At 52.6% G+C, this 25963-nt stretch overlaps 1 protein-coding gene across 2 annotated transcripts; it reads left to right on the top strand.

Annotated features, from left to right (window-relative positions):
* Positions 1-25815, top strand: BLACAT1 (BLACAT1 overlapping LEMD1 locus). 2 transcript variants are annotated; one of them, XM_071450201.1, is made up of 3 exons: positions 1-509; positions 22243-22397; positions 24345-25815. In XM_071450201.1, the coding sequence occupies exons 1-2, from the start codon at positions 104-106 to the stop codon at positions 22359-22361; spliced, it is 525 nt and encodes a 174-aa protein (XP_071306302.1). In that variant the 5' UTR covers positions 1-103; the 3' UTR covers positions 22362-22397; positions 24345-25815. The 2 variants fall into 2 exon arrangements, with proteins under 2 accessions (XP_071306302.1, XP_071306303.1); XM_071450202.1 differs by lacking the exon at positions 1-509 and adding an exon at positions 9336-9415.
* Positions 25816-25963: the final 148 nt, after the last annotated feature.

Raw genomic sequence — 25963 nt, forward strand, 5'->3', positions numbered from 1 at the left:
GAGGCGGAATCGGTGCCCGGGGTGGGGGGCAGAAGGGGCCGTGCCCTGGCTCCCGCATCCGCCGTGCGGGGAATGGGAAAGCGCCGGGGATGGGAGGCGAGGGATGGAGAGCCAGGAGAGAATTTATGCAGCAGCTCGGCTCAGGGCTTGCGGAGAGAGGGAGGGAGGGAGGGAGCGAGGCCTCTCCCCATCGCCCCTTCACCCGCCCCCTCCCGCCCCGCAGCCGCACACAGCCTCACCACAATCCCCTGCACAATTAGGAAGGCACCTTATTCAGCACCGCTCGGGCTTTTGTTCCTTCTCTTCTCCGCCTGGCCGAGCCCTCCCCGGTGCCTCCTCTCGGCTCCGAGCACCTCCTGAAGTTGCTTTGCAAGATTCCCCCCCCGCCCCACCAAAAAAAAAAAAAGAATTTCTGGAGTCCCCGCGGGTGAAGCTGCGGGACGAGAGAGGAAGGGGAAAGAAAAGCAGAAAAAAAAAAAAAAAAAAGAGGAGGAAAAGAAAAAAAAAAAGTAAGACGGCGTTTTTTGGTTTTTTTTTTTTCGTTTATTTATTTTTTTTTCTCTGGTTTTCTTTGTCTGGAGCGTTGCCTGCAGGAGTTGGGTGCGTGGGGGGCACCGGGGGAGCGCTCGGCCCGCGCTGGGACCGGCGCTGGGCACCGGCATCCCCCGCTCCCCACCTGGGCAGCATCCCCAGCCCGGAGCATCCCCGAGCGATCCGAGCTGAAAATGTGGGAATGTGGGGATTTCATTCTCGTGGAGCTGTTGCGGTTGGGGCTTGCTGTGGCTCTGTTCTTGTGGAGGTAGCTCGGGAGGAAAGATAATCATGAAACTGGCTTTGTTTTGGGTGAAAATAATCCCGAACTGGCCGAAATTCGTCTCTGTGTGAATATTTGGGAGGTGTGTGGGTATATTCGTGTTGTATTCCCTTTATTTATGTTGACAGAGAATTACATGCAACACATGTTAACGTAGTTAGCAGTTAATTACACGTGAGCTCGTTTAACTCTTGCATTCCAGGGCCGGAATGGGAATTGAAGTTTTTTATCTCGCCCAGGCCAAGCCGGACGGGGTTGTGCGTGTGCGTGAAACACTCGGGCATTGTTCGCGGTGGGGATAAACCCCGCGGAGGCTGCGCGAGGTGCGGTTTGGTTTCCGAAGGGCTCCGGGCAGGTCTGGAGCCGCTGGATGCTGGAAGGATGCGGGAGGGAAGAGCTGGAACCGCATCCAGCCGCTCCTTCCTCCGGGCAAACTTGCAGCTCCGAGCTGGGAGAGGAGGATGAGGGTGAGAGGAAGGCTCTGCGAGCCCTCTCCGATGAGGTAATCCCAAAGAAAGATAAGGGGAGCGGTGCGTGTATCAACCTGAGCGGTGATGTCAGCCGGGGAACGGCAGATTAAGGGCTCGGAGAGGGGAATTGCCGCGGGTTCGGCGTCACCTGGAGCCGCTGCTCATTCAGGTGTGTGGTGCTGCCGAGGGGGTTTGGGCTCCTGCAGGGATTTGGGGGCTGCTCTGGGGTCTCCGTGCGCGCCGCGGGGCTCGCACGTGTGTGCACCGCTCAGGGAAATGAGGATTTTTCCCTGCCAGAAGGGAAAATTCCCTCTGAGGAGAGGCGAGGGCGAGCCCAGCCCTGGTCCCTTTTCGGATGAGAGGGCAGGGAGTGCCCAGAGGGGCTCCAAAAATGTCCCCTCGCGGTGCCTGTGTGTCCCCAGGGAGGGTGGCTGGGCTGGCTCCAGGCGGGGAGAGCAGCTCGGGGACAGGTCTGGGACAGGTCTGGGACAGGTCTGGGACAGGTCTGGGACAGGTCTGGGTGTCCCCCGAGGGTGTGGCCGTCCCTTGGGAGGGGACAGCGGCACTCAGGGCCCTGCTCAGGGCAGGGGACAGCTCGGGGTGGCAAAGGGACGCTGGGTGCTGGTCAGCTCCTGCTGGGGGTGAGAGGTGCCAGGGGGCAGTGGGATGGGAGCAGGCCCTGGGGACAACGGGGAAAAACATGGAATAGCTGGGAATTATGGGGAATAATGGGGGAATTACAGGGAAAAATGGGAAATAACAGGGAATGGGAAACATGGGGAGCAACAGGGAATTCCAAGGAATTACAGGAAAAATGGGGAATAACAGGGGACAACGGGGGATAACGGGGAAAAAACAGGGAATTATGGGGTGAAATGGGAAGCAACAGGGAATAACAGGGAATTACAGGGAATAAGAGGGAGTTACAAGGGAACAACAGGGAACAACAAGAAAAAATGGGAAAAATGGGGAACAACAGGGAATTACAGGGAACATCAAGGAATAACAGGGAAAACCAGGAAATTACAGGGAGTAACAGGGCTGGAGAGCACAAATGTCCCACACCTGCCTCCCCTCGGACACTCCGAGTGCCCCCAGCCCTCAGCGGGCTCTAGGCTGGCCCTGCAGGGGTTAATCCATGTGCTCCATGTGGGATCCCAGTCCCACATTTCCTGCACCCACCCCTGCCTGCTGCACCTGTGATGGTCTGAGGAGCTGAGCTTGGCTCTCAGGTCCTTCCCTGTGCTCAGCAGGACCCTGAAACCCCAAACCCAGAGCAAACCCGGCCCCTCAGTGCCCAGGCAGGGATTCCCAACCCTTGGGAGAGCAGCAGAAGCTGTGTGAGCTTGGCCAGCCTCTGCCCTTCAGCTGTATGAGAAATGCTCTGCAGCCTCCTTTTCCCATGGGACGTGTTCCTACAAAGCCAAAAAGTCCAAGAGTCGTGGCTTGGGGAACGAGGTAAAGGCTGGGGAATGTCATTGTTAGGATGACAAATATTCTCTAAATCCCCAAAACTGCCCCCGTGCCTGTGCTGGAGGGCTCAGCCCTGGTGGGTGATGTGGGAGAAGGGTTGATCTCTTTCCTTGCCAAGGTTGTGCCCAGGGTGGCGTCCCTGGAGTCACCAAGATGGGGTTGATCCCACGGGAGGCTCCTCCCAGGGGGGCTGGAGTGGCCCCTGTGGAGCTGATGGTTTCACCCTGCCTTCAATTTACCCCTGCACAAACCCCAGAGGCTCCATCCTCAACTGGTCCTGTTCATGGTTTCACCCTGCCTTCAATTTACCCCTGGACAAACCCCCAGAGGCTCCATCCTCCCCTGGCCCTGCTCATTCCTGCTCTCTGTGTTCCCTGTGCTCTGCTCACTCCTGACCACTGAACCCTCAGCCCATCTCCCCAGTCCCTGAACTCTGAGGGGAGCAGGGACCTCCTCAGCTGGGTCCAGCCCCTGCACTGCCCAGGGGGGCTCAGCTGCAGCTCCACATCCCTGCCAGGGCCAGAACATGGACCCCTGATCCCTGATGGAGCCAGAACATGGACCCCTGATCCCTGATGGAGCCAGAACATCCACCCCTGATCCCTGCCTGATCCAGACCATCGACCCTTCATCCCTGCCAGGGCCTGATCCAGATCCAGACCATCGATCCCCTCTATCCCTGTCTGACCCAGACCACTGACTCTAACCCAGATCCAGACTCAGACCATCAATTCCCCCATCCCTGCCCCATCCAGACCATTGAACCTGATCCAGATCCAGACCCAGACCATCAATCCCTCCTCCCTGAGTGATCCAGACCATTGAACTGACCCAGATCCATATCCAGACCATCAATCCCCCATCCCTGAGTGATCCAGACCATCAATCCCCATCCCTGCCCCATCCAGACCATCAATCCCCATCCCTGAGTGATCCCCACCACTGACCTCCCATCCCAGCCCATCCCTCACCATCCCTTGGCTGCTCTGGCAAACCCAGACAAATCCCCCTGGCTCCTCCAGCATCTCCTGCTCCCAGCCCAGACTTGATTCCAGCTGGGGCAGCAGGAGCTGAAATATCTGTGACCACAGTTGTGCTAAAAGGCCCAGGAGGGTCTGGTCAGCCGGGGCCTTACCTGATTGCTGAGCTGCTGCTGCCCTCTCCTCATGGGCTGCATGGAGAAATTGCTGATAGGAATGGAGTGGGCAGAACAGACCTGGGCTATCACCTCATCCCTCTCCCATCCTTCCAGCTGGAAATAAATCCAGAGGGATCAGCGCTCTCTCTGCAAAGGGGAGTAGAGGGATTTGGGCTTTGGGCTGGGACCTGGCACTCTCAAGTGATGATTTTGGGATCCTGGGGCATCTCCAAGGGTCACTTCCCTGCTCAGGATGGATTTGTTGGGTCAAACAGAAATGAATTTATCTGGAATTTTTCCAGCAAGCTGAGAATGAAATTATTTAGGGCTGGAGGAATTTTTTTTTCTTGGTAAAAAGAAAAAACTTTTCACCTAAAATAAGTCATAAGTCAAAAACCTTTTCACCTAAAATAAGTGGGGAAGAGGGAAGGAGGGCTGGAAGTGGTGAGCTGCTGCAGATGGAAAAGTGGGAAGGAGAGGGTGCAGCTCCCTCAGGCTGGTTTTGTGCCTGAAGCTGAGTGGGACAAACAAACTGGAGATGTAAAATAAAATTATAAAATTATAAAATTATAAAATTAAAAAAATAAAAAATTAAAAAATTAAAAAATTAAAAAATTGTAAAATTGTAAAATTGTAAAATGTAAAATGTAAAATATAAAATGTAAAATATAAAATGTAAAATATAAAATGTAAAATATCCCTCCTTGTCCTGGGGGAACATTTCTGCAAGCTCAGGCACTGAGGAAAAGCCACTGGTGTGGGGACAGCCCTGTCCCCTCAGCACCTCCCCAGCCCCACTCTTCCCACAAAATTCCCGATGTGGGGAATGCCTGGAATTGCCAGTGGGAAAGGAAAACATTTCCTGAGCTGCCTGGGAGCAATGCCTGTGCTCCTGAGAGGGCTGGGCAGGAGCATCCCAATGGGAATAAAGTGCAGAAGCAGCCAGGGGTGGAAAATCCTGTGCTCTGCAAGGAGCCTGTGGCTCTGTGTGTGTGTGTGCACCTGGAAATTCAGGAGAGGTTTGGCCCTTCCCAAAGCGGATTTTCCATGGGGAAGGGAGCTGTGGTGCTGCTGTGGCTGGAAATTGGGATTTCTGGGGCACATTTCCCTGGAATGGCCCCACAAAGGCGCTGGAGATGCTGTGGTCTCACCCTGGCCTCTGCTCTGCTGAGCTTGGTAGGATCTGGGGGGGTTCCTCACCTTCTTCCTTTTAATTCCTGGAAGATTTGTCAGGAATTCCGCACAGATTTGGGTTCTGTTCAAGCAGCTCTCAGTAGAAAATTGGGTGGTGATGAGAAAGCTGATTCAAATCCATAAATAACCCCAGAATCACCCCATCCATGGGATGTGCAAGTGACAGACACCCAGAGCAGCTTCAGCTGCACCACAGATAATTCCAGAGCTCTCTTTTCCCACGGAACCAAAAAGTCTGGGTGTAATGAGGGAAAGGCTGGGAAAGGACATTGTTACAACGACAAATATTCTCTAAATCCCCCATTTGGAAATGTGATTAGGGGATCTAATCTGCCTGGGCTGGAGCCACTTGAAAATGGATCCTTGCCCAAACTCTGGCTTGAGCTGCTCCCCAAAATCTGAGGGTTAAACTTTAAAAAAATCCACCTGGGTTTGAGCTGCTCCCCAAAATCTGAGGGTTAAACTTTATAAAAATCCACCAGGGCTTGAGCTGCTCCCCAAAATCTGAGGGTTAAACTTTAAAAAAATCCACCAGGGTTTGAGCTGCTCCCCAAAATCTGAGGGTTAAACTTTGAAAAATCCACCAGGGTTTGATCTGCTCCCCAAAATCTGAGGGTTAAACTTTGAAAAATCCACCAGGGTTTGAGCTGCTCCCCAAAATCTGAGGGTTAAACTTTATAAAAATCCACCAGGAATTGGAGCTGCTCCCCAAAATCTGAGGGTTAAACTTTGAAAAATCCACCAGGATTTGGAGCTGCTCCCCGAAATCTGAGGGTTAAACTTTATAAAAATCCACCAGGGCTTGAGCTGCTCCCCAAAATCTGAGGGTTAAACTTTAAAAAAATCCACCAGGAATTGGAGCTCCTCCCCAAAATCTGAGGGTTAAACTTTGAAAAATCCACCAGGAACTGGAGCTGCTCCCCAAAATCTGAGGGTTAAACTTTATAAAAATCCACCAGGAATTGGAGCTGCTCCCCAAAATCTGAGGGTTAAACTTTGAAAAATCCACCTGGAACTGGAGCTGCTCCCCAAAATCTGAGGGTTAAACTTTAAAAAAATCCACCAGGGTTTGAGCTGCTCCCCAAAATCTGAGGGTTAAACTTTGAAAAATCCACCAGGAACTGGAGCTGCTCCCCAAAATCTGAGGGTTAAACTTTATAAAAATCCACCAGGAATTGGAGCTGCTCCCCAAAATCTGAGTGTTAAACTTTGAAAAATCCCCCAGGAGTTGGGGCCTGATGGGTCACGAGCCAGCGTGGGGCTGGGGAGGGGGACCTGCAGCTGATGCCCCAAACCTGAGGCTGCTCCCACCTCCTTGGGATGCAACTGGGGAGGATCTCAGTGGGGAACTGAGGTGTTCCAGGCTCTGCTCTGGAGCGTCCATCCATCCGTCTGTCCGTCTGTCCATCCCTCCCGTCCATCCCCAGCTCTTTATTTGTGTCCATCTCTCGCTTGGATTTGTCCATCTCGTGTGTCCTGGGCTCTCCCCGTTCCTGGGAGCTTTTGGGAAAAGCAGGAATGAGCTCAGGGATGGTGCTGGGATCTCTGGAGGATCCCCCTGAGCTCTGGTTTTGGGTGGTTCCATTTGGGCACCCAGGAGCCTCCCTGCTGCTGTGGGAATTCCCTCTGGCTGCCACAGGAGCACCCAGGGATTGCTGCAAATCCACCCGAGGGGCAGCAGGGAGTGAGAGCCCCAAAGGGATCCCTGCCCAAACTCTGGCTTGAGCTGCTCCTCAAAATCTGAGAGTCAAACTTTAAAATTTTGGGGGAGCTGGGATGGATTCTGAGCAGGTGACAGCTGTGAATGAGCCTTGGGAATGGTGCTGGGGTCTGTGGAGGATCCTCCTGAGCTCTGGTTTTGGGTGGTTCCGTTTGGGCACCCAGGGGCCTCCCTGCTCCTGTGGGAATTCCCTCTGGGTGCCACAGGAGCACCCAGGGATTGATGCAAATCCACCCGAGGGGCAGCAGGGAGTGAGAGCCCCAAAGGGATCCCTGCCCAAACTCTGGCTTGAGCTGTTCCCCAAAATCTGAGAGTCAAACTTTAAAATTTCTGGGCATTTTTGGGGAGCTGGGATGGATTCTGAGCAGGTGGCAACTGTGAATGAGCCTCGGGAATGGTGCTGGGATCTCTGGAGGATCCTCCTGAGCTCTGATTTTGGGTGGTTTGGTTTGGGCACTGCCATTGGGGGCACCCAGGGGCCTCCCTGCTCACACTGGAGCCTCTCTGGGTGCCACAGGAGCACCCAGGGATTGCTGCAAATCCACCTGAGAGGCAGCAGGGAGTGAGAGCCCCAAATGGATCTGTGCCCAAACTCTGGTTTGAGCTGCTCCCCAAAATCTCAGGGTTAAACTTTAACATTTTTGGGGAGCTGGGATGGATTCTGAGCAGGTGGCAACCGTGAATGAGCCTTGGGAATGGTGCTGGGCTCTGTGGAGGATCCTCCTGAGCTCCAGTTTTGGGTGGTTTCGTTTGGGCACCCAGGGGCCTCCCTGCTGCTGTGGGAATTCCCTCTGGCTGCCACAGGAGCTGCAAACCCACCAGAGAGGCAGGAGGGGCTGAGAGCTCCGGAGGCGCTTTGGGGAAGCTGGGACGGATTCTGTGCAAGCTTTCAGAGCACCCCAAATATCCCCCGGGGCTGGAAAAACCAGGATAACCCCCCTGGATCGGCGAGGAGCGAGGCAGGGACCTGCTGAAGGCAGCAAAGCCCTTTTCAAAGCCCGACCCGAGCGCTGGGAGTCTCCGAGGTGCGTTTGGTGCCTCCCCCGGGGGTTTCCAGGCCCATCCCGCCGGGAATGTGCTGCCAGGCTTTGTGCTGCTCAAGCCTTGGCATTTTTGGGGCAGCCTGGCCGATCTGAGGGCCCTGAGGGTTTTGTGAGAGCCCCCAGCGCCGTCCCCACCTCCCGAACCTGCCCAAACCTCCCCCAAAGCCGCGCCTGGGACCGAGGAGGAGCACGGGGGAGGCTTTGAGCGTATCCAAGCTACAGCGGATTTGGGCACCCTGTCAAATGTTCTCATTGTCTGACCCTTGTCCAGACGCCAGTAAAACCCTTTGGGAAATTCCCCCTCCGCCCGGCGCAGCGGCTTTAATTACAGCCGAGGAATGCGAGGCCCGGAGCGCGGCTCCTCCCGGTCCCTGCGCTTGGCCCAGCGCCGCCGGCGCGGATCCCACAAAGTTTGGGATCTGCGGGGATCCGTGGACATGTCCATGATGGGACTGGGGGTGATCCACAGGGATTGGAGGGGATCTGTAGGGATTGGGGCTGCTCCATGGAGATTGGGGCTGTTCCATAGGGTCTGGGCTGATCCATAGGGATTGGAGGGGATCTGTAGGGATTGGGGCTGCTCCATAGGGATTGGGGGCGATCTTTAGGGTTTGGAGGGGATCTGTAGGAATTGGGGTTGTTCCATAGGGTCTGGGGTGATCTGTAGGGATTTGGGCTGATCTGTAGGGATTGGGGGCTGTTCCATAGGGTCTGGGGGGGATCTGTAGGAATTGGGGTTGTTCCATAGGGTCTGGGGTGATCTGTAGGGATTGGGGGCTGATCCATAGGGTTTGGGGCTGTTCCGTAGGGTCTGGGGGTGGTCTGTAGGGATTGGGGGGGGGATCTGTAGGGTTTGGGGATGATCCGTAGGGATTGGGGCTGTTCTGTAGGGTCTGGGGCTGATCTGTAGGGTTTGGGGATGATCTTTAGGGATTGGGGCTGATCTGTAGGGTTTGGGGCTGTTCCATAGGATTTGGGGCTGAACTGTAGGGACTGGGTCTGATCCACAGGGCTTGGGGCTGTTCCATAGGGTCTGGGGGTGGTCTGTAGGGACTGGGGCTGTTCCGTAGGGCTTGGGGCCATTCTGTAGGATTTGGCAGAGGGTTTGGGGACACGGCGAGGGCAGCAGCCGGGTGAGTGCTGGGTGCCGATGTCTGCGGGACATTCCGGGGGTTCGTGGCTCGCTGGCAGCCGTGCCCCAGCAGCAGCAGGACATGAGTAATCTCCATCCCACCGGGGGGAGGCAGATCAAAGGCACCGGAGGAGATACAAGAGGTTTCTGCTTCACAGACCGGAGCGGCTGCACTTCAATAGCGCCTTTGTTAGCGGCCCTGCCGAGCCAGGGATGGAGAAATACCTGACCCCACTCCCTCCCTCCTTCCCTCCCTCCTCTCCCAGCCCCTCGCAGCGCACCCACCCCATCCCTGTGCCCGCGCAGCCACGGAAAGGTCCCAAAACAGGCTCGGAGCAGCGAGGTGGGGGCTCGGGGAGGAGAGGACGGAGAGGGCGATGCCAGCCCCGTGCCCGCTGGCACCGCGCCCTTGCCGTGCCACGCTGCCAAAGGTGAGCTCAGCGCGCTCGGCCGGCGGCTCCGGGCACCCCCGGGGTCCCTGCGGCACGGCCAGGGCACGGTGGCACCGGCATGGACACGTGCTGGGGACAGCAGGGTGTGCCCTGCCAGGTGCCACCTCCGTGGGTGCTGCCAGGGCCACATCCTGAGGGGCTGCAAGGGAGCAAGCGAGAGATTTGTCACTGTCCGTGATGGGATTGGGGGGATCTGTAGGGTTTGAGGGGGATCTGTAGGGATTGGGGCTGTTCTGTAGGGTTTGGGGGGGATCTGTAGGGTTTGAGGGGGATCTGTAGGGATTGGGGCTGTTCTGTAGGGTTTGGGGCTGTTCTGTAGGGTTTGGGGGGGGATCTGTAGGGTTTGAGGGGGATCTATAGGGACTGGGGATGATCTGTAGGGTTTGGGGGGGATCCGTAGGGTTTGGGTCTGTTCCATAGGGATTGGAGGGGATCTGTAGGGTTTGGGGCTAATCTGTAGTGATTGGGGCTGATCTGTAGGGTTTGGGGGGGGATCTATAGGGTTTGGGGGAGGATCTGTAGGGTTTGGGGCCCTTCTGTAGGGTTTGGGGCCCTTCTGTAGGGTTTGGGGCTGTTCTGTAGGGTTTGGGGCCCTTCTGTAGGGTTTGGGGCTGATCTGTAGGGTTTGGGGGGGATCTGTAGGGATTGGGGCTGTTCTGTAGGGATTGGGGGGGATCTGTAGGGATTGGGGCTGTTCTGTAGGGATTGGGGGGGATCTGTAGGGATTGGGGCCGTTCTGTAGGGATTGGGGCTGTTCTGTAGGGTTTGGGGCTGTTCTGTAGTGTTTGGGGCTGTTCTGTAGGGACTGGAGCCATTCCACACTGCCAAAGGTGAGCTCAGCGCGCTCGGCCGGCGGCTCCAGGCACCCCCGGGGTCCCTGCGGCACGGCCAGGGCACGGTGGCACCGGGATGGACACGTGCTGGGGACAGCAGGGTGTGCCCTGCCAGGTGCCACCTCCGTGGGGAGGCCGTGGGTACCGCCAGGGCCGTGTGTCTTAAAGAGCCATGAAGGGATTGTGATGTCCGTGATGGGATTGGGGGCGATCTGTAGGGACTGGGGGTGATCTGTAGGGATTGGAGGGGATCTGTAGGGTTAGGGGCTGATCCATAGGGACTGAGGTTGTTCTATAGGGTTTCGGGGTGATCTGTAGGGTTTGGGGCTGTTCTGTAGGGACTGAGGCTGTTCCGTAGGGTTTGGGGCTGTTCCATAGGGTTTGGGGCTATTCTGTAGCGTTTGGGGCTGTTCCATAGGGTTTGGGGCTGATCCACAGGGATTGGGGCTGTTCTGTAGAGTTTGGAGCTGATCCACAGGGATTGGGGCTGTTCTGTAGGGTTTGGGGCTGTTCTGTAGGGATTGGGGCTGTTCCATAGAGATTGGGGCTGTTCTGTAGGGTTTGGGGTTGTTCTGTAGGGTTTGGGGCTGTTCCCCAGGGATTGGGACTGTTCCGTAGGGTTTGGGGCTGATCCACAGGGATTGGGGCTGTTCCGTACGGTTTGGGGCTGATCTGTAGGGTTTGGGGCTGTTCTGAAGGTTTGGGGCTGATCCACAGGGACTGTCCTGGACACGCAGGGGCAGGGACCCATCTGGGGGTCCTGCCGTGCCCCCCACACCTGGGAGGTTCCCCCAAAGGTCCCCCCAGCCCAGCACCTGCTCCCAGCGATGGAATTTTGGGATGCTCTGGAGCAGCCCCGTGTTTTGGGACAGCGGGGGGTCCTGGAGAGGGGCTGGAGGGTCCCGTGGCCGTGTCACAGGTGGGACACCCCGTGCCCCTTCCCCCTCGCCATTCGGGGGGGATAAAACAGAGAAAACCCTGGGAAAACGCCAGCTCAGAGCTGGCCTGGCCCCAGGAGCTCTTTGTAGGTCACAGCCGTGTTCTCTTATCAACTGCAAACCGCAGAGAATCCCTCCCTGAGAACCTGCATTTCCCAGAACCCGCATTTCTGAGCCTGGATTTCCCAAGAATTCCGGGAATCTCCCACCCTGAGCTCATCAGCCCCCCCGGCAATTAACGAATTAACAGCGGCTAATGAGCGCGGGGTCCTGGCTGGTGCCACCCTCAGATGCACAGAGCTCATCCAGGGACACCTGGGCACTGCTGGTGCCACCCCAGGTGTGCACAGAGCTCATCCAGAGACACCTGGGCACTGCTGGTGCCACCTCAGGTGTGCAGAGAGCTCATCCAGGGACACCTGGGCACTGCTGGTGCCACCAAGGAGCTTCCCCAGGTGCACAGAGCTTGTCCAGGGACACCTGAGCACTGCTGGTGCCACCCCAGGTGTGCAGAGAGCTCATCCAGGGACACCTGGGCATGGCTGGTGCCACCCCCAGGTGTGCACAGAGCTCATCCAGGGACACCTGGGCACTGCTGGTGCCACTCCAGGTGTGCAGAGAGCTCATCCAGGGACACCTGGGCATGGCTGGTGCCACCCCAGGTGTGCAGAGCTTGTCCAGGGACACCTTGGCACTGCTGGTGCCACCCCAGGTGTGCAGAGCTCTCCCAGGGACACCTGGGCACTGCTGGTGCCACCCCAGGAGCTTCCCCGAGGTTTTCCCGAGGTTTTCCCGAGGTTTTCCCCGCCGTGCCCGGCTCCCGGCCGAGCTGAACGGCGTCACCTTGTCCCGAGCGCCTCTTTTGGTGGCTCCAGAGATGGAAACTCCCCCGAAAAAGGCCCGAGGGGGGAGGAAGGAGGGTTGGCAGCCAGACCTTTCTTTGGGCCTTTGTCTGAGGCCACAAAGGCGGCTCTGTTGGGTGAACCTGGCCGCGCATCCGCCCCTGCAGCCAGGTGAGCTCTGGGGGCAGCTCCTGCAGCTCCTGCTCCTGGTCCAGTCCCCTGGTGGCCCGAAAAGTCAGATTTTCACAAGAAAATCTGCGGGATTTTCTTCTGCTGGGCAGGGGGAGGCTGCACTCGGAGGTGAGTGTTTGGCCCTAAAAATGGGATCTATCTTTGGCCCTAAAAATGGGATTCATCTTTGGCCCTAAAAACGGGATCTATCTTTGGCCCTAAAAATGGGATTTATCTTTGGCCCTAAAAACGGGATCTATCTTTGGCCCTAAAAATGGGGTTTATCTTTGTCCCCTAAAAATGGGGTTTATCTTTGTCCCTAAAAACAGGATCTATCTTTGGCCCTAAAAATGGGGTTTATCTTTCTCCCTAAAAATGGGATTTATCTTTGTCCCCTACAAATGGGATTGATCCTGCGGGCTCCAGCGGCTCCTCCTCCATGGTTTTGGGATGGGAAACCAGCCTGGATTTGGGGTGGAAGGCCAGCCTGGTGTTGGGATGGGAACTCACCCTGGTTTTAGGATGGGAGCCCAGCCTGGTTTTGGGATGGGAGCCCAGCCTGGTTTTGGGATAGGAACACAGCCTGGTTTTGGGATAGGAACACAGCCTGGTTTTAGGATGGGAACCCACCATGGTTTTGGGGTGAAAACCCAGTCTGGTTTTGGGATAGGAACTCACCCTGGTTTTAGGATAGGAGCACAGCCTGGTTTTAGGATGGGAGCCCACCCTGGTTTTGGGATGGGAGCCCAGCCTGGTTTTAGGATGTGAACTCACTCTGGTTTTGGGATGGGAACTCACCCTGGTTTTAGGATGGGAGCCCAGCCTGGTTTTAGGATGGGAGCCCAGCCTGGCTTTGGGATGAGAATTCACCCTAATTTTGTGGGGGGAGCCCAGCCTGGTTTTGTGGCCCGTGCCCGCCGTGGTTTTGGGTTTGTGCTCCCAGCTGGTCACAGGGAGGGAGGGCAGCTTAGCCCAGAGAATCGTTTTCCCCTCATTCTCCTTTCCCTTTGCCCTCCCCTCTGCCCCAGGCCGCTGCCTCTCCTGCCAAGCCCTCTGCTGTGGTCTATGGCTTTTTATTCCTATGTGATGCTTTCCCGAACTCATGTAGGGCGAAAAGCCATGGGCTACACAGGGGAGGGACTCCACCTTCCAGGCACCTCCTCACCACCTCCCCGAGCCCCTTCCGAGCCTCTGGGATTGATTTGGGGTCAAACGAGGAGTGAAAGGGGGCACTGAAGCCTCGCAGGCCTTTACCAGAGGGGTGGGGACACAAAAGGCGCCCGGGGGCAGCGGGGCCGTCCCCATTCAGCGCCGGCCGAGGGAGAGGTTTTTGTTTTTTTGGCATTTTGGAGCTTTTCCAACAGGGTTCAAAGCATCCCCACCTGCATCCCCTGGAATAAAAGCGCCAGGAAGAGGCCAAGGGCATTTCCAAGGGCATTTCCAGGGGCATTCCCAGGGCTGTGGGTGCTGCCCGGGTGGGAGAAAAGGGGGGTCAGGGCAGTTTGGGCACTCAGCCCAAGCAGAGCTGGGGTTTGTGGCAGGCAGGGGCTGCCCCACAGCTGCCAGGAGGCCGTGGGGCCTGGCTGGTGTCACGAGGCTGGGGAGGGTGGCCGGGAGCAGGAGAGGAGGAGGAGGAAGGGTTCAGCTCCAGGGCAGGGCTCGGCAAATCGGGATTTGTAAAAGTGCAGAGGCAAAATCTGCTGGTCCGGGGGGGTGGGGAGGAGGGGGGGTGCAGATCCCACCCCAGGGACCCCACTCCATAGGTTCCATCCCACAGACCCCATTTCCACAGGTCCCATCGCACAGACCCCATTCCTGTAGGTCCTGTCCCACAGAGGCCACCCCACAGACCCCGTTTACACAAACCCCACCCCACAGACCCCACCCCATACACCCCATTCCCACAAATCCCACCCCATTCCTGCAGATCCCATCACACAGACCCCAATCCACAGATCCCACCCCACAGACCCCATCCCATTCCTGCAGCCCCCACCCCACAGACCCCGTTTACACAATCCCCACCCCACAGATCCCACCCCATACACCCCATTCCCACAAATCTCATCCCATTCCTGCAGATCCCATCACACAGACCCCAATCCACAGATCCCACCCCACAGACCCACCCCATACACCCCATTCCCACAAATCTCATCCCATTCCTGCAGATCCCACCCCACAGATCCCATTCCACAGATCCCATTCCACATATCTCATTCCTGCAGATCCCATTCCTGCAGATCCCATCACACAGATCCCATTCCCACAAATCCCATCCCATTCCTGCAGATCCCACCCCACAGACCCCATTTACCCAGACCCCACCCCACAGACCCCATTCCTGCAGATCCCACTGCCATGGACCCCATTTGCACAAACCCCACCCCACAAACCCCATCCCACAGACCCCATTTACCCAGACCTCACCCCACAGACCCCATTCTCGCTGATCCCATCCCACAGAGACCCCATTTATCCAAGCCCCATTCACACAATCCCCACCCCACAGACCCCATCCCATTCCTGCAGCCCCCGCCAGCCCTGTGGGGTTTCCCCCCCCTCGCTGAGCAGGAAACGAGCAATTTCTCCCTCCTTTAGTTTCTCTTTTCTCACTTCCTGAGCTTTGACTCATTTGGGTGTCAGGCTTTCAAGTTTATTTCACCAGCCTGGAATGCATCTTTAAAAATAATAGTCCTTGGAGGGAGAAAAAAAATAAAAAATAAAAGGGAAAAAAGCTGAGGTTCAGCTGTAATCCCATGACTCAGGGAGGTGTGGAAGGAAGAAAATCATGAAATCCCATGAGTTCCAACAATGAGAGCAGGAGAGCTGGCACATAAATCATCAAAACCAAACACCATCCGTCAAAATGAAAGGAATTAAGCCAATCTCGCCGGGCTGTTTTAATTATTTTTTAATGAGGATTTGCTCATTCAGAAAATTCACCCGTGACAATGCCTGCCCCGAGCCATTCAGGGGGACACGCTTGGCTTGGCCCCTCTGTCCCCACCCCTCCAGGGCTGCTCCAAATTGGGAATGGGATCCTGGAATGAGGGGGACAAGGTGGGGACAGCGGGGCCAACCAACCAAAACCACCCCGGCTTTGGTAATTTGGCTTTGTTGCACCCCAAAGTTTCCTGGTGGGGAAGAAAATCCTCCCTGGAAGGTCCCTGGAATGATTTGGTGGGAAGGAACCTTAAAGCTCATCCCAGGTTCCTCCAAGCCCTGTCCAACCCCACTTTGGACACTTCCAGGGATGGGGTAACCCCAAATCTCACACTTGGCTTGGTCCCTCTACCCCCCTAAGTGTTGCTCCAAACGGGAATGGGATCCTGGAATGAGGGTGCCAAGGAGAGGAGAGCAGGGCCAACCAACCAAAACCACCCCAGGTTTGGTAATTTGGCTTTGCTGCACCCCAAAATGTTGTGGTGGGGAAGAAAATCCTCTCTGGATGGTCCCTGGAATGATTTGGTGGGAAGGAACCTCAAAGCTCACCCCAGGTTCCTCCAAGCCCTGTCCAACCCCACCTTGGACACTTCCAGGGATGGGGTAACCCCAAATTTCCCATTATATTTTGGGGTCTGCTGTAGGTGAAGCAGCTCCAAGCAGGAATGTGTGGGCACAGAGGCAGCAGCTCCCAAATTAATCCCAAATTTTGGCTCAGGAATGTGCAGGCACAGAGGCAGCAGCTCCCAAATTCATCCCAAATTTTGGAATGTGCAGGCATGGAGCATCAGCTCCCAAATTCATCCCAAATTTTGGAATTTACAGGTTCAGGGCACCAGCTCCCAAATTCATCCCAAATTTTGGAATTTACAGGTTCAGGGCACCAGCTCCCAAATTCAGCCCAAATTTTGGAATTTGCAGGCATGGAGCATCAGCTCCCAAATACATCCTGAATTTTAGAATGTGCAGGCACAGAGGCAGGAACTCCCAAATTCAGCCCAAATTTTGGAATTTGCAGGCTCAGGGACAGCAGCTCCCAGATTTTGGCTCAGGAATGTGCAGGCATGGAGCACCAGCTCCCAAATTCATCCCAAATTTTGGCTCAGGAATGTGCAGGCACAGAGGCGGCAGCTCCCAAATTCATCCCAAATTTTTGGAATGTGCAGGCACAGAGGCAGCAGCTCCCAAATTCCACCGAAACTTTGGCTCAGAAATGTGCAGGCACCGAGCACCGAGCACCGAGCTCCCAAATTCAGCCCAAATTTTGGAATGTTCAGGCTCAGTGGAACCAGCTCCCAAATTTTGGCTGAGGAATTTGCAGGCACGGGAGCACCAGCTCCCAAATTGATCCCAAATTTTGCGATTTGCAGCTCCCAAATTCCCTCTGGGATTGGGCTTGGCAGCACCAGGGTCACCCAGCCCCGCTGCTCCCGGTGCCAGGGGATAATCTGGGTGCTAATTATGAATATTTTAATTACAGCCTGATGATAATGAGCAGAAAAGCAGAGTTTTTCGATCAAAGCTGGGCCCTGTGGGACGATCAGCCCCTCTGGGAGGGTTGGTGCTCACATGGGATTTTCCAGGGGGGGAAATGATGCTCAGGAGGAGCCTGGGGTGGTTTGGGGCTCAATCCTGGCTCAGGATGATCAGGAGAAGAGCCAGGAAATTAAAATCCACGTTAAATCCCAAATATCCTCGACCCAAACCACGCCTGGCTTTGATCCATGCCTGGGTGTGAGGAGTTGGTGTTGGATATTTTCCCTCAGAGGGTTCAGTTCCTGGAGTGCTGCTCCCACCCCAAATTGGGAAAAGCTTGGGGAAGTTTTGCGCTGATAATTCACCAGCAGGACAATAAATAATAATAATTTTTTAAAAAGAGGCGAAAAAGACAAATCTGGGACTTATTTATCCAGCTCTGCCGGATATTTTATTTTAAAAAAATAAAAAGTTTTTTTTTTTTTTTTTTGGGGTGGGGAATTTGGACTGCACCGGTTGTGCCACCTTCTTCCTCCTCCTCCTCCTCCTCCTCCTCCTCCCGGCTGCCTGGGAATGGATTATTTAGGAACTGGTGAGGCCACCGGTGCTGAGTCAGCCCTGAGCTAATGAACACCCCGGCTGCCCATTTGAAATTTATTGCACCTATTAATTACAACCATTAGCTGCAGCCGGTGAAATTTTTATAATGAGGACCCTGGCGACTTTGCCTCGCCAGCAGCAAATTAACCGTGCGGGGGGAAGAATCAATGGCATCAGCAGACTTTACAGAAGCGATGTTTTAATTAGCGATTCTCTGCAAACATGCCAGGCAACATCTTCTCCCTTCATTATCTCCCCTTAAAGGGATGGCGCTGCTTTTCAGGTCGGTTTTTATCCCCTCCTCTGGCTCCTCTGTTGTTGGGTTGTTAATGCTCGGCTGCTCATTAGAGAAGCGGCTTTGAAGTGGGGTTTGGCTCAGGATTGGTTGTAAGCAGCGAAAAGTCTGAGTTTTTTGTATTTTTTTTGTATTTTTTAAATTTTTTTTTGGGGGGGAGGGGGAAAAAATAAAAAGCCGGGCTAGGAAATAATGGGTTTGAAAAGTTGGCTGGAAAAATGTTAAATTGGGTGGATTTTGGGGCTGGGAGGAAGAGGATGAGGAGTGTGGGAAAGGGGTTGTGTCCACACAGGGAGAGGATGTCACAACAGAGGAGGGAGGCAGGAGCTGAACTTTGGATGCTTAAAAATCAAAGGAACAACAACAACAAAAAAAAATCCCAGGCAAAACTCTGTGGATGGAGCATCCCCATCACCCAGAAACGCCCAGGATTCAGCAGGGAAGGCCCAGCTGTGACCCTTCCACGGGGGTTCTTAAAATCCAGGCTGGTGATCCCAAAACCATCAGTTCCTCCTCAAATCCTTGGCTTTATTCAATACCCAACTGAATACATTGGGTATATTCAATCAACTCAGCTTCGATTGAAAAACTGGATGTAGCAGTTATGGCGAAAGGCAAATGAAATTATTATTTTTTTAAAATTATTTTTCCCTCCGTTTCATCACAAATTATTTAATTTCATTCTGCTCCCTGCCAAAAAAACACAGCCCAGATTTCCATTGCAAATAATCTTTCCTAAGGAAAGAGACCAGCAGCAAATGGCAGCTCTGAAATCCAGGGCTTCCAATGCAAAACTTGCTGTTTTTTCCAACAGATTCCCTAAAAAGTGAATTTTTTGAAGAGGGTGTCTCCCAGAAATTGGAAAGCTGAGGGAGAAAAACCTCTGAAATCCAGGGGTTCCAATGCAAAACTTGTTGTTTTTTTCCAACAGATTCCCTAAAAAGTGAATTTTTTAAAGAGAGTGTCTCCCAGAAATTGGAAAGCTGAGGGAGAAAAACGTCTGAAGTCCAGGGGTTCAAATGCAAAACTTGCTGGTTTTTCCAACAGATTCCCTAAAAAGTGAATTTTTTAAAGAGAGTGTCTCCCAGAAATTGGAAAGCTGAGGGAGAAAAACGTCTGAAGTCCAGGGGTTCCAATGCAAAACTTGCTGGTTTTTCCAACAGATTCCCTAAAAAGTGAATTTTTTAAAGAGAGTGTCTCCCAGAAATTGGAAAGCTGAGGGAGAAAAACGTCTGAAGTCCAGGGGTTCCAATGCAAAACTTGCTGGTTTTTCCAACAGATCCCCTAAAAAGTGAATTTTTAAAAGATGGTGTCTCCCAGAAATAGGAAAGCTGAGAGAGAAAAACCTCTGAAATCCAGGGGTTCCAATGCAAAACTTGATGGTTTTTCCAACAGATCCCCTAAAAAGTGAATTTTTAAAAGATGGTGTCTCCCAGAAATAGGAAAGCTGAGAGAGAAAAACCTCTGAAATCCAGGGGTTCCAATGCAAAACTTGCTGGTTTTTTCCAACAGATTCCCTAAAAAGTGAATTTTTTGATGAGGGTGTCTCCCAGAAATAGGAAAGCTGAGGGAGAAAAACGTCTGAAGTCCAGGAGTTCAAATACAAAACTTGCTGTTTATTCCAACAGATTCCCTAAAAAGTGAATTTTTTGCAGAGTGTGTCTCCCAGAAATTGGAAAGCTGAGGGAGAAGAAGCAGCCGGAATGAAAGGCGCGGGTGCCTGAGCATCCCACAGGGGTGGCGGCCGCTGGTGTCACCTGGCAGTGTCACCTGAGCCCAGCCACCCCTGCTGCCCTTCCCTGCTGGTGCCAGGAGCTTCCTGAGGCCCGGCAAACCCAGAAAAAACGGGAATCGCTGTGTTGAGGAGCAGACTCGCTCCAGCTGCCTCAGAAAGACATTTTTCCGGGCTCGGGGAAAAGTGACATTATGAAAGTGAGCGTGCTGATTGCAGACAGCTCCCAATTCATCACCGTGACAGTGACAAACACGGCCCGGGGTGATGCAGTTGGCGAAAAGAGAATTCTCCAGCTTTACATTTTTAATGCTCCGCTCATTCTCTCCCAGTTTTATCCCCAGGATCTTCTGCCTTGAATGGAAAGGGCAGCGCGGGGCTGGCGAGCCTGCAAATCAGCCGGGGCTCCTGTCAGCACTCCCCAAACCGGCTCGTTTCATTTTTATTTTTCATTATTGCTGCTCCTCCACCATCCCTTTTTCCACCTTTTCAAGGGGAACAGCCTCAGCTGGGCCGCTCCATTCTCCGGGGCTCATTCATCATTGTCCCCAGCCTGAATGGGAGGCACAGGGTCAGCCTGAAAAGCTCCAAACCCCTCTGAACATCTCAAAAGGTCCCTGGTGGGGTCCCAGCCGGACCCCCCAGGCTCTCGGGGGGGTTTTGTGTCGGTAAAAGGAGGCGGAGGGGGGGGACACGGGGACGTGGGGTGGCACAGGGCGCCCCCGGGGACCTGCCTGGGAGGTCTGGGGTTTCTCTGGGGATTATGGGCAGCGTGGTTTAATTTCATTATTGAACAGCCCCGCAGCCAGGAGAGGATGGGCCAGAGCCGGGTGGGCAGGGCTGGAGCGGCCCCGCACTGCCCCTGTCGCTGTCCCTGTCCCCTCCTGTTCCCCCTCTGTCCCCCCGGGGCCCTCAGCCCAAAATTTTTTGCCCCCTGGCAACAAATAAGGACGGGGGAGAGGAAGATTCTTCCCTGCAGATGCTTTGCAAGAGTACCAGGGGCTTCCTGGCCCTTTTTCTCAGAAAAATGCTCAGATAAATGATATATATATATATAAATTATATATAAAATTTATATATATATATAAACGTATACATAATTTTTATATATAATATATATTATATAATATATATTTTAATAATAAATATATTATATATACACACATTTTATTTACATATTTATTTATATATTATATGTGTTGTATGTATTACATATAAATAAAATATATAGAGTATATAAGTATATATTTTTACATATATTAATATATACTTATATTTATATATTATATATACTTATGTTTATACATACTTATATTTATATATACTTGTATTTTTCTATAAAAATATATATTTATATATATAAATTTATCTGAGAAAAGAATTTTCCTCTTCATTATATAGATGTATTTATTTATTTATATATATACATATACATACATATACATACATATTTATATACATACATATATAAAAATATACATATAAATAAATGAATATATATATAAATAAATATATATATACATATATATATAAAAATAAATGAATATAAATAAATAAATATATATATAGATATAAAATTTATCTGAGACAATAAATATAAATTTCCTCTTTATCAGAACGAGCTCTTTCCTCTCTGTGCCGCTCCCGAGCACACAAAGGGACATTTCCGAGCGGGGCTCTCAGCGCCGCTGCCCTCCCGGTGCTCCAGCGGTGCCCGGCTTGAATTTGGGATGCTCACGCAGGTTCCCAGATGGCCGCGGCCGCAGCGGGGAATTCAAGGCGATTTTTGGGCCTTTGTGCTGCAGCTGCACCCGCGGAAAGGGGCACGAGGGGAGGGCGGGGATGTGGCACCGCTGTCACCGCTGTCACCGCCGGGGCTCCCTCCGCCTGCTCCGTTTGCTCCCGGCTGGGAATTCCGGCTGATCCAAACCCCGCCGGGGCTGTGGGGTGGGGAAAGGGGGTCCCCAGAACCTGGGGAGGCGACAGCGCCCCAAATCCTGTCACCTCTCCGGGCTCTGTGCCAATCCTGAGTCCAGACCCCGCTGAGAACCAGCGCTGCCTCTTTTGGGGTAAAATCATCAGGAAACGGCCCAGGAGGGTGTCCAGGGATGCTGCCAGCCCGTCAGGGCTGTGGGGTGGGGAAATGGGGGTCCCCAGAGCCTGGGGAGGTGACAGCGCCCCAAACCCTGCGGGCTGCCCTCGCTCCTCGTGTCCTTTGTGCCAATCCTGAGTCCAGACCCCCTCCCCGAGCACCAGCGCTGCCTTTTTTGGGGTAAAATCATCAGGAAACGGCCCAGGAGGGTGTCCAGGGATGCTGCAGCCCTGGCAGTGCCCAAGGCCGGGTTGGACCAGGCTTGGAGCACCCCGGGGTGGTGACAAAGGTGTCCCTGCCCACAGCAGGGGTGGCACTGGATGCGCTTTAAGGTCCCTCCCAACCCAGCCCAGTCTGGGATTCTGTGATTTGGTGAAAAGCTGAGGATTCAAGCAGGGAGAGAAGGAAGCTTTGCCTTCAGACAGCGTTTCTGCCAGGATTTGTTACTTATTTAAAACCCCCCCAGCCTTGCTTTTGCATAATTACATTTTGCAGCTGTTGGGCCGTGGCGTGGGCTGGGCTTTGGGGCGGTTTTTAACAAAAAAAATGGCAAAAAATGGACACAAAGAGGGGAGGGGAAGGGAAGGGAAGGGAAAGGAAGGGAAGGGAAGGGAAGGGAAGGGAAGGGAAGGGAAGGGAAGGGAAGGGAAGGGAAGGGAAGGGAAGGGAAGGGAAGGGGTGAAAAAAGGGTGGGGAAAAGGGAAGGAGAAGGGAAAAAAGGGGAAAAGGGGAAAAAAGGGGAAAAGCAGAAAAGAAAAGAGGAGGGAAGGAAGGAGGGAAGGAGGGAAGGAGTCCCATTCCAAGGTGATGCCCCAGGTTTGGGATTTTGGGGCCGTGCACCCCCAGCTGCTGCCCTGCCTCCTCTCCCTGTTCCCCTCCAGGTCTCCAGCTCCCGGTGATGCCCCAGTTCACCTTCGCCTGCTTCTGCGGCCTCCACGGCTTCTGCAAGATGAAGGGGAAGAAGGAGGAGGCCGGCGGGGGGCAGGAGACGGCCGTGTGAGGGGCGGCCCCGCCCGGGACCCTCCTGCTCCCCTGGGTACACCGGGGAACCTCGGGTGTCTCTTTCTGACCCCTGCGAGGAGCAGCCCCCAGGCGGGGTCACCTCTGCCTGCCCTGCCTGGGGGTGTCTGGGGGGTTTGGGGGGCTCAGGGGCTGAAATCAAGGGTCCGGGGTGGTGGTGGAAGGGAGCTGAGTGATCAGGGGCTGGGGGAGCACAGAGAGGGCTGCGTGGTCTGTGCAGTTATCCCAGAGATTCTCCATTTACCCCACACATTCCCCATTTATCCCACAGATTCCCCATTTATCCCACAGATTTGCCAATGATCCCACAAATCCTCCTATTTATCCCACAGATTCCCCATTTATCCCACAGATTCTTTCATCCCACAGATTCTCCCATTTATCCCCCATATTCTCCCATTCACCCCACATATTCTCTCCATTTATCCCATGGATTCTCCATTTGTTCCTCAGATTATCCCATTTATCCCACAGATTCTCACTTTCGTCCCACAGATTCCCCATTTATTCCACAGATTCTCCACGGATCCCACAGATCCTCCCTTTTGGTGGGAAGGGACCTTAAAGCTCATCCTTTAAATCCCTCATATTTTCCCATTCATCCCCCAGATTCTCCATTCACCCCACAGATTCCCCATTTATCCCACAGATTCCCCATTTATCCTGTAGATTCTCCCATTTATCCCCCAGTTTTGCCATTTATCCACAGATTCCTCATTTATCCCCCATATTCTCTCATTTATCCCACAGATTCTCTATTTATCCCACAGATTCTCTATTTATCCCACAGATTCCCCATTTACCCCACACATTCTCCATTTATCCCACAGATTCTCCATTTATCCTACACATTCTCCATTTATCCTACACATTCTCCATTTATCCCCCATATTCTCTCATTTATCCCACAGATTCCCCATTTATCCCACAGATTCTCCATTTATCTCCCATTCACCCCACAGATTTCCCATTTATCCCACCCATTTTCCATTTATCCTCCACATTCCCCATTTACCCCACAGATTCTCCGTCCATGCCCCAGATTTTCCATTTACCCCATAGATTCTCCATTTATCCCCCATATTTTCCCATTTATCCCCCATATTCTCCCATTTATCCCCCATATTCTCCCATTTATCCCCCATATTCTCCCATTTATCCCTCATATTTTCCCATTTATCCCCCATATTCTCCCATTTATCCCTCATATTCTCCCATTTATCCCTCATATTCTCCCATTCATCCCCCATATTCTCCCATTTATCCCTCATATTTTCCCATTTATCCCTCATATTTTCCCATTTATCCCCCATATTCTCCCATTTATCCCCCATATTCTCCCATTTATCCCCCATATTCTCCCATTTATCCCCCATATTCTCCCATTCATCCCCCAGATTCTCCATTCACCCCACAGATTCCCCATTTATCCCACAGATTCTCCATTTATCCCCCAGTTTTTCCATTTATCCCCAGATTCCTCATTTATCCCCCATATTCTCTCATTTATCCCACAGATTCCCCATTTATCCTGTAGATTCTCCCATTTATCCCATATATTCTCCATTTATCCCCCATATTCTCCATTTATCTCCCATATTCTCTCATTTATCCCACCAATTCCCCATTTATCCCACAGATTCTCCATTTATCTCCCATTCATCCCACAGATTTCCCATTTATCCCACGCATTTTCCATTTATCTTCCATATTCCCCATTTACCCCACAGATTCTCCATCCACACCCCAGATTTTCCATTCATCCCATAGATTCTCCATTCATCCCTCATGTTTTCCCATTTATCCCCCATATTCTCCCATTTATCCCTCATCTTTTCCCATTTATCCCCCATATTCTCCCATTTATCCCCCATATTCTCCCATTTATCCCCCATATTCTCCCATTTATCCCTCATATTTCCCCATTTATCACCCAGATTCTCTCACTGTTTCCTCTCCCCAGGGCAGAGCTGGATCCTGCCCTGTCCTTGTCGGGGATGTCACCGAGGTGCCACCGCCACCCTGCCAGGACTACAAATTCCTACAAATCCCAGTGCCACGGATTCCTGGTGTTCATGGAAGGAGCCTCCACTCCGAGGGAAGGCAGAAAAATGAATTTTTTCCCAGCAGCAATAATCCTTTTTTAACCCCAACACAGCAAGGAAAGGATCCAGCTTCCCTCCTCTTGTTCCCACTGGGAATTTGGGCAATTCCTGCATCCTGGTAGCAGCCACGAGATAAAAAAAACCAAAAAACCACAAAAAACCAAAAAAAACCCCAAACCCAAAATCCCCTTTTTTAATATTTTTGTCTCCTGGTCAAAGCTGTCCCTCCTCCCTTCCACAGGGAGGATTTTCTTCCAGGTATTCCCAGTCTTCCTGTAGGCCAAAATAATTGGTGGCTGCCCCCAAAAATTGGTGTTTTTCCGAATGTTATGCCAAGGACAAAGCTCCAGGTGTGCCCAGGACATCTCCAGTTGCTTTGGGAAATGCTGATTTTGTCCTGTTCCTATTTTTGCACATCAGCAGAGCCCGTTCCACCTTTCATCCCCAGCACAGCCCTTGGTGAGGACATTTGGGCCAAAAAAAAAAACCCCAAAATCCAAGGAAGTCGGTGGAACTCCAAGGGCATTTCCTGAATGTAACTTTATTTTTTTGCACAAGGATTTGTGGTGGCCACACGAGGGATGTGTTGAAGGATTTAAACGAGTTGGGATTAATCCCTGCCCTGAAAATGAGCAGGGGTGTAAAGATAAGGGTGGAATTCCGGCCTTGTTTTACTCCAGGATAAATCCACAGGGACACTGAGATATGTAGAAAAATATTAATTATAGAGAAACCAGCTTGGACTGACTCCCATGCCTCAGATTTCTCCTGTTTCTCCAGGTTTTTCCTATGCAAAAACACACAAAAAAAACCAGCAAGAACAAAGCCAGCTCAGCAGCAGGTCCTGACTCAACAAAGCCCAGCTTAAACCTTAGGCTTTGCCTCGGGGTTTTGCTCCACCCCATCGATTTTCCTGATTCCAGCCTGGATCGATCGCTGGCGAGGAGGGGAAGGCTCAGAACCCTCCTTGCAGCCTCTCCTGACACGGATCAAAGCATTAAATCTCTTTTTATTGTCCTTTTCTTTTATCCCTGCTGCCCGGATTTCTTTGGGAAAGGACTCCCAGGATGTCCCTGGGGAATCTCCCAGCCAAGGAGCCATAGGAATCTGTACTGTACATTTATTTTTTTGGGGGTATTTATTTTAATTTTTTATTATTTTATTATTTTTTATTTATGGGGCATTTGTAAATAAGCACAGGCATCTTCCACGCACAGAGCAGAGCGCTTCCTATAGGAATTCCTATGCTAGAAGAGTAAAGAAACACATTAATTAATAAATAAATCAATTAATAACTGATTTAAAAAATAAATAAAATATTTATGGTAATTTTTGGAGTGTGGATTTTATGGTCTTTTGGAGCTGAGGGGTTTTGCTCCCTCTTTTTCTTGGCTGGTTCTTCAAAACCAACGCCAAAATTCGCCTTTCAAAAAAGGCCTGAAATGCAAATTCCAGATGTTTGGGAGTGGGACGGATG

This window comes from Agelaius tricolor, unplaced genomic scaffold (assembly GCF_023055355.1).
Source record: "Agelaius tricolor isolate 1412-34295 unplaced genomic scaffold, bAgeTri1.0.p SCAF_30, whole genome shotgun sequence".
In the NCBI taxonomy this organism is placed as follows: Eukaryota; Metazoa; Chordata; class Aves; order Passeriformes; family Icteridae; genus Agelaius; species Agelaius tricolor.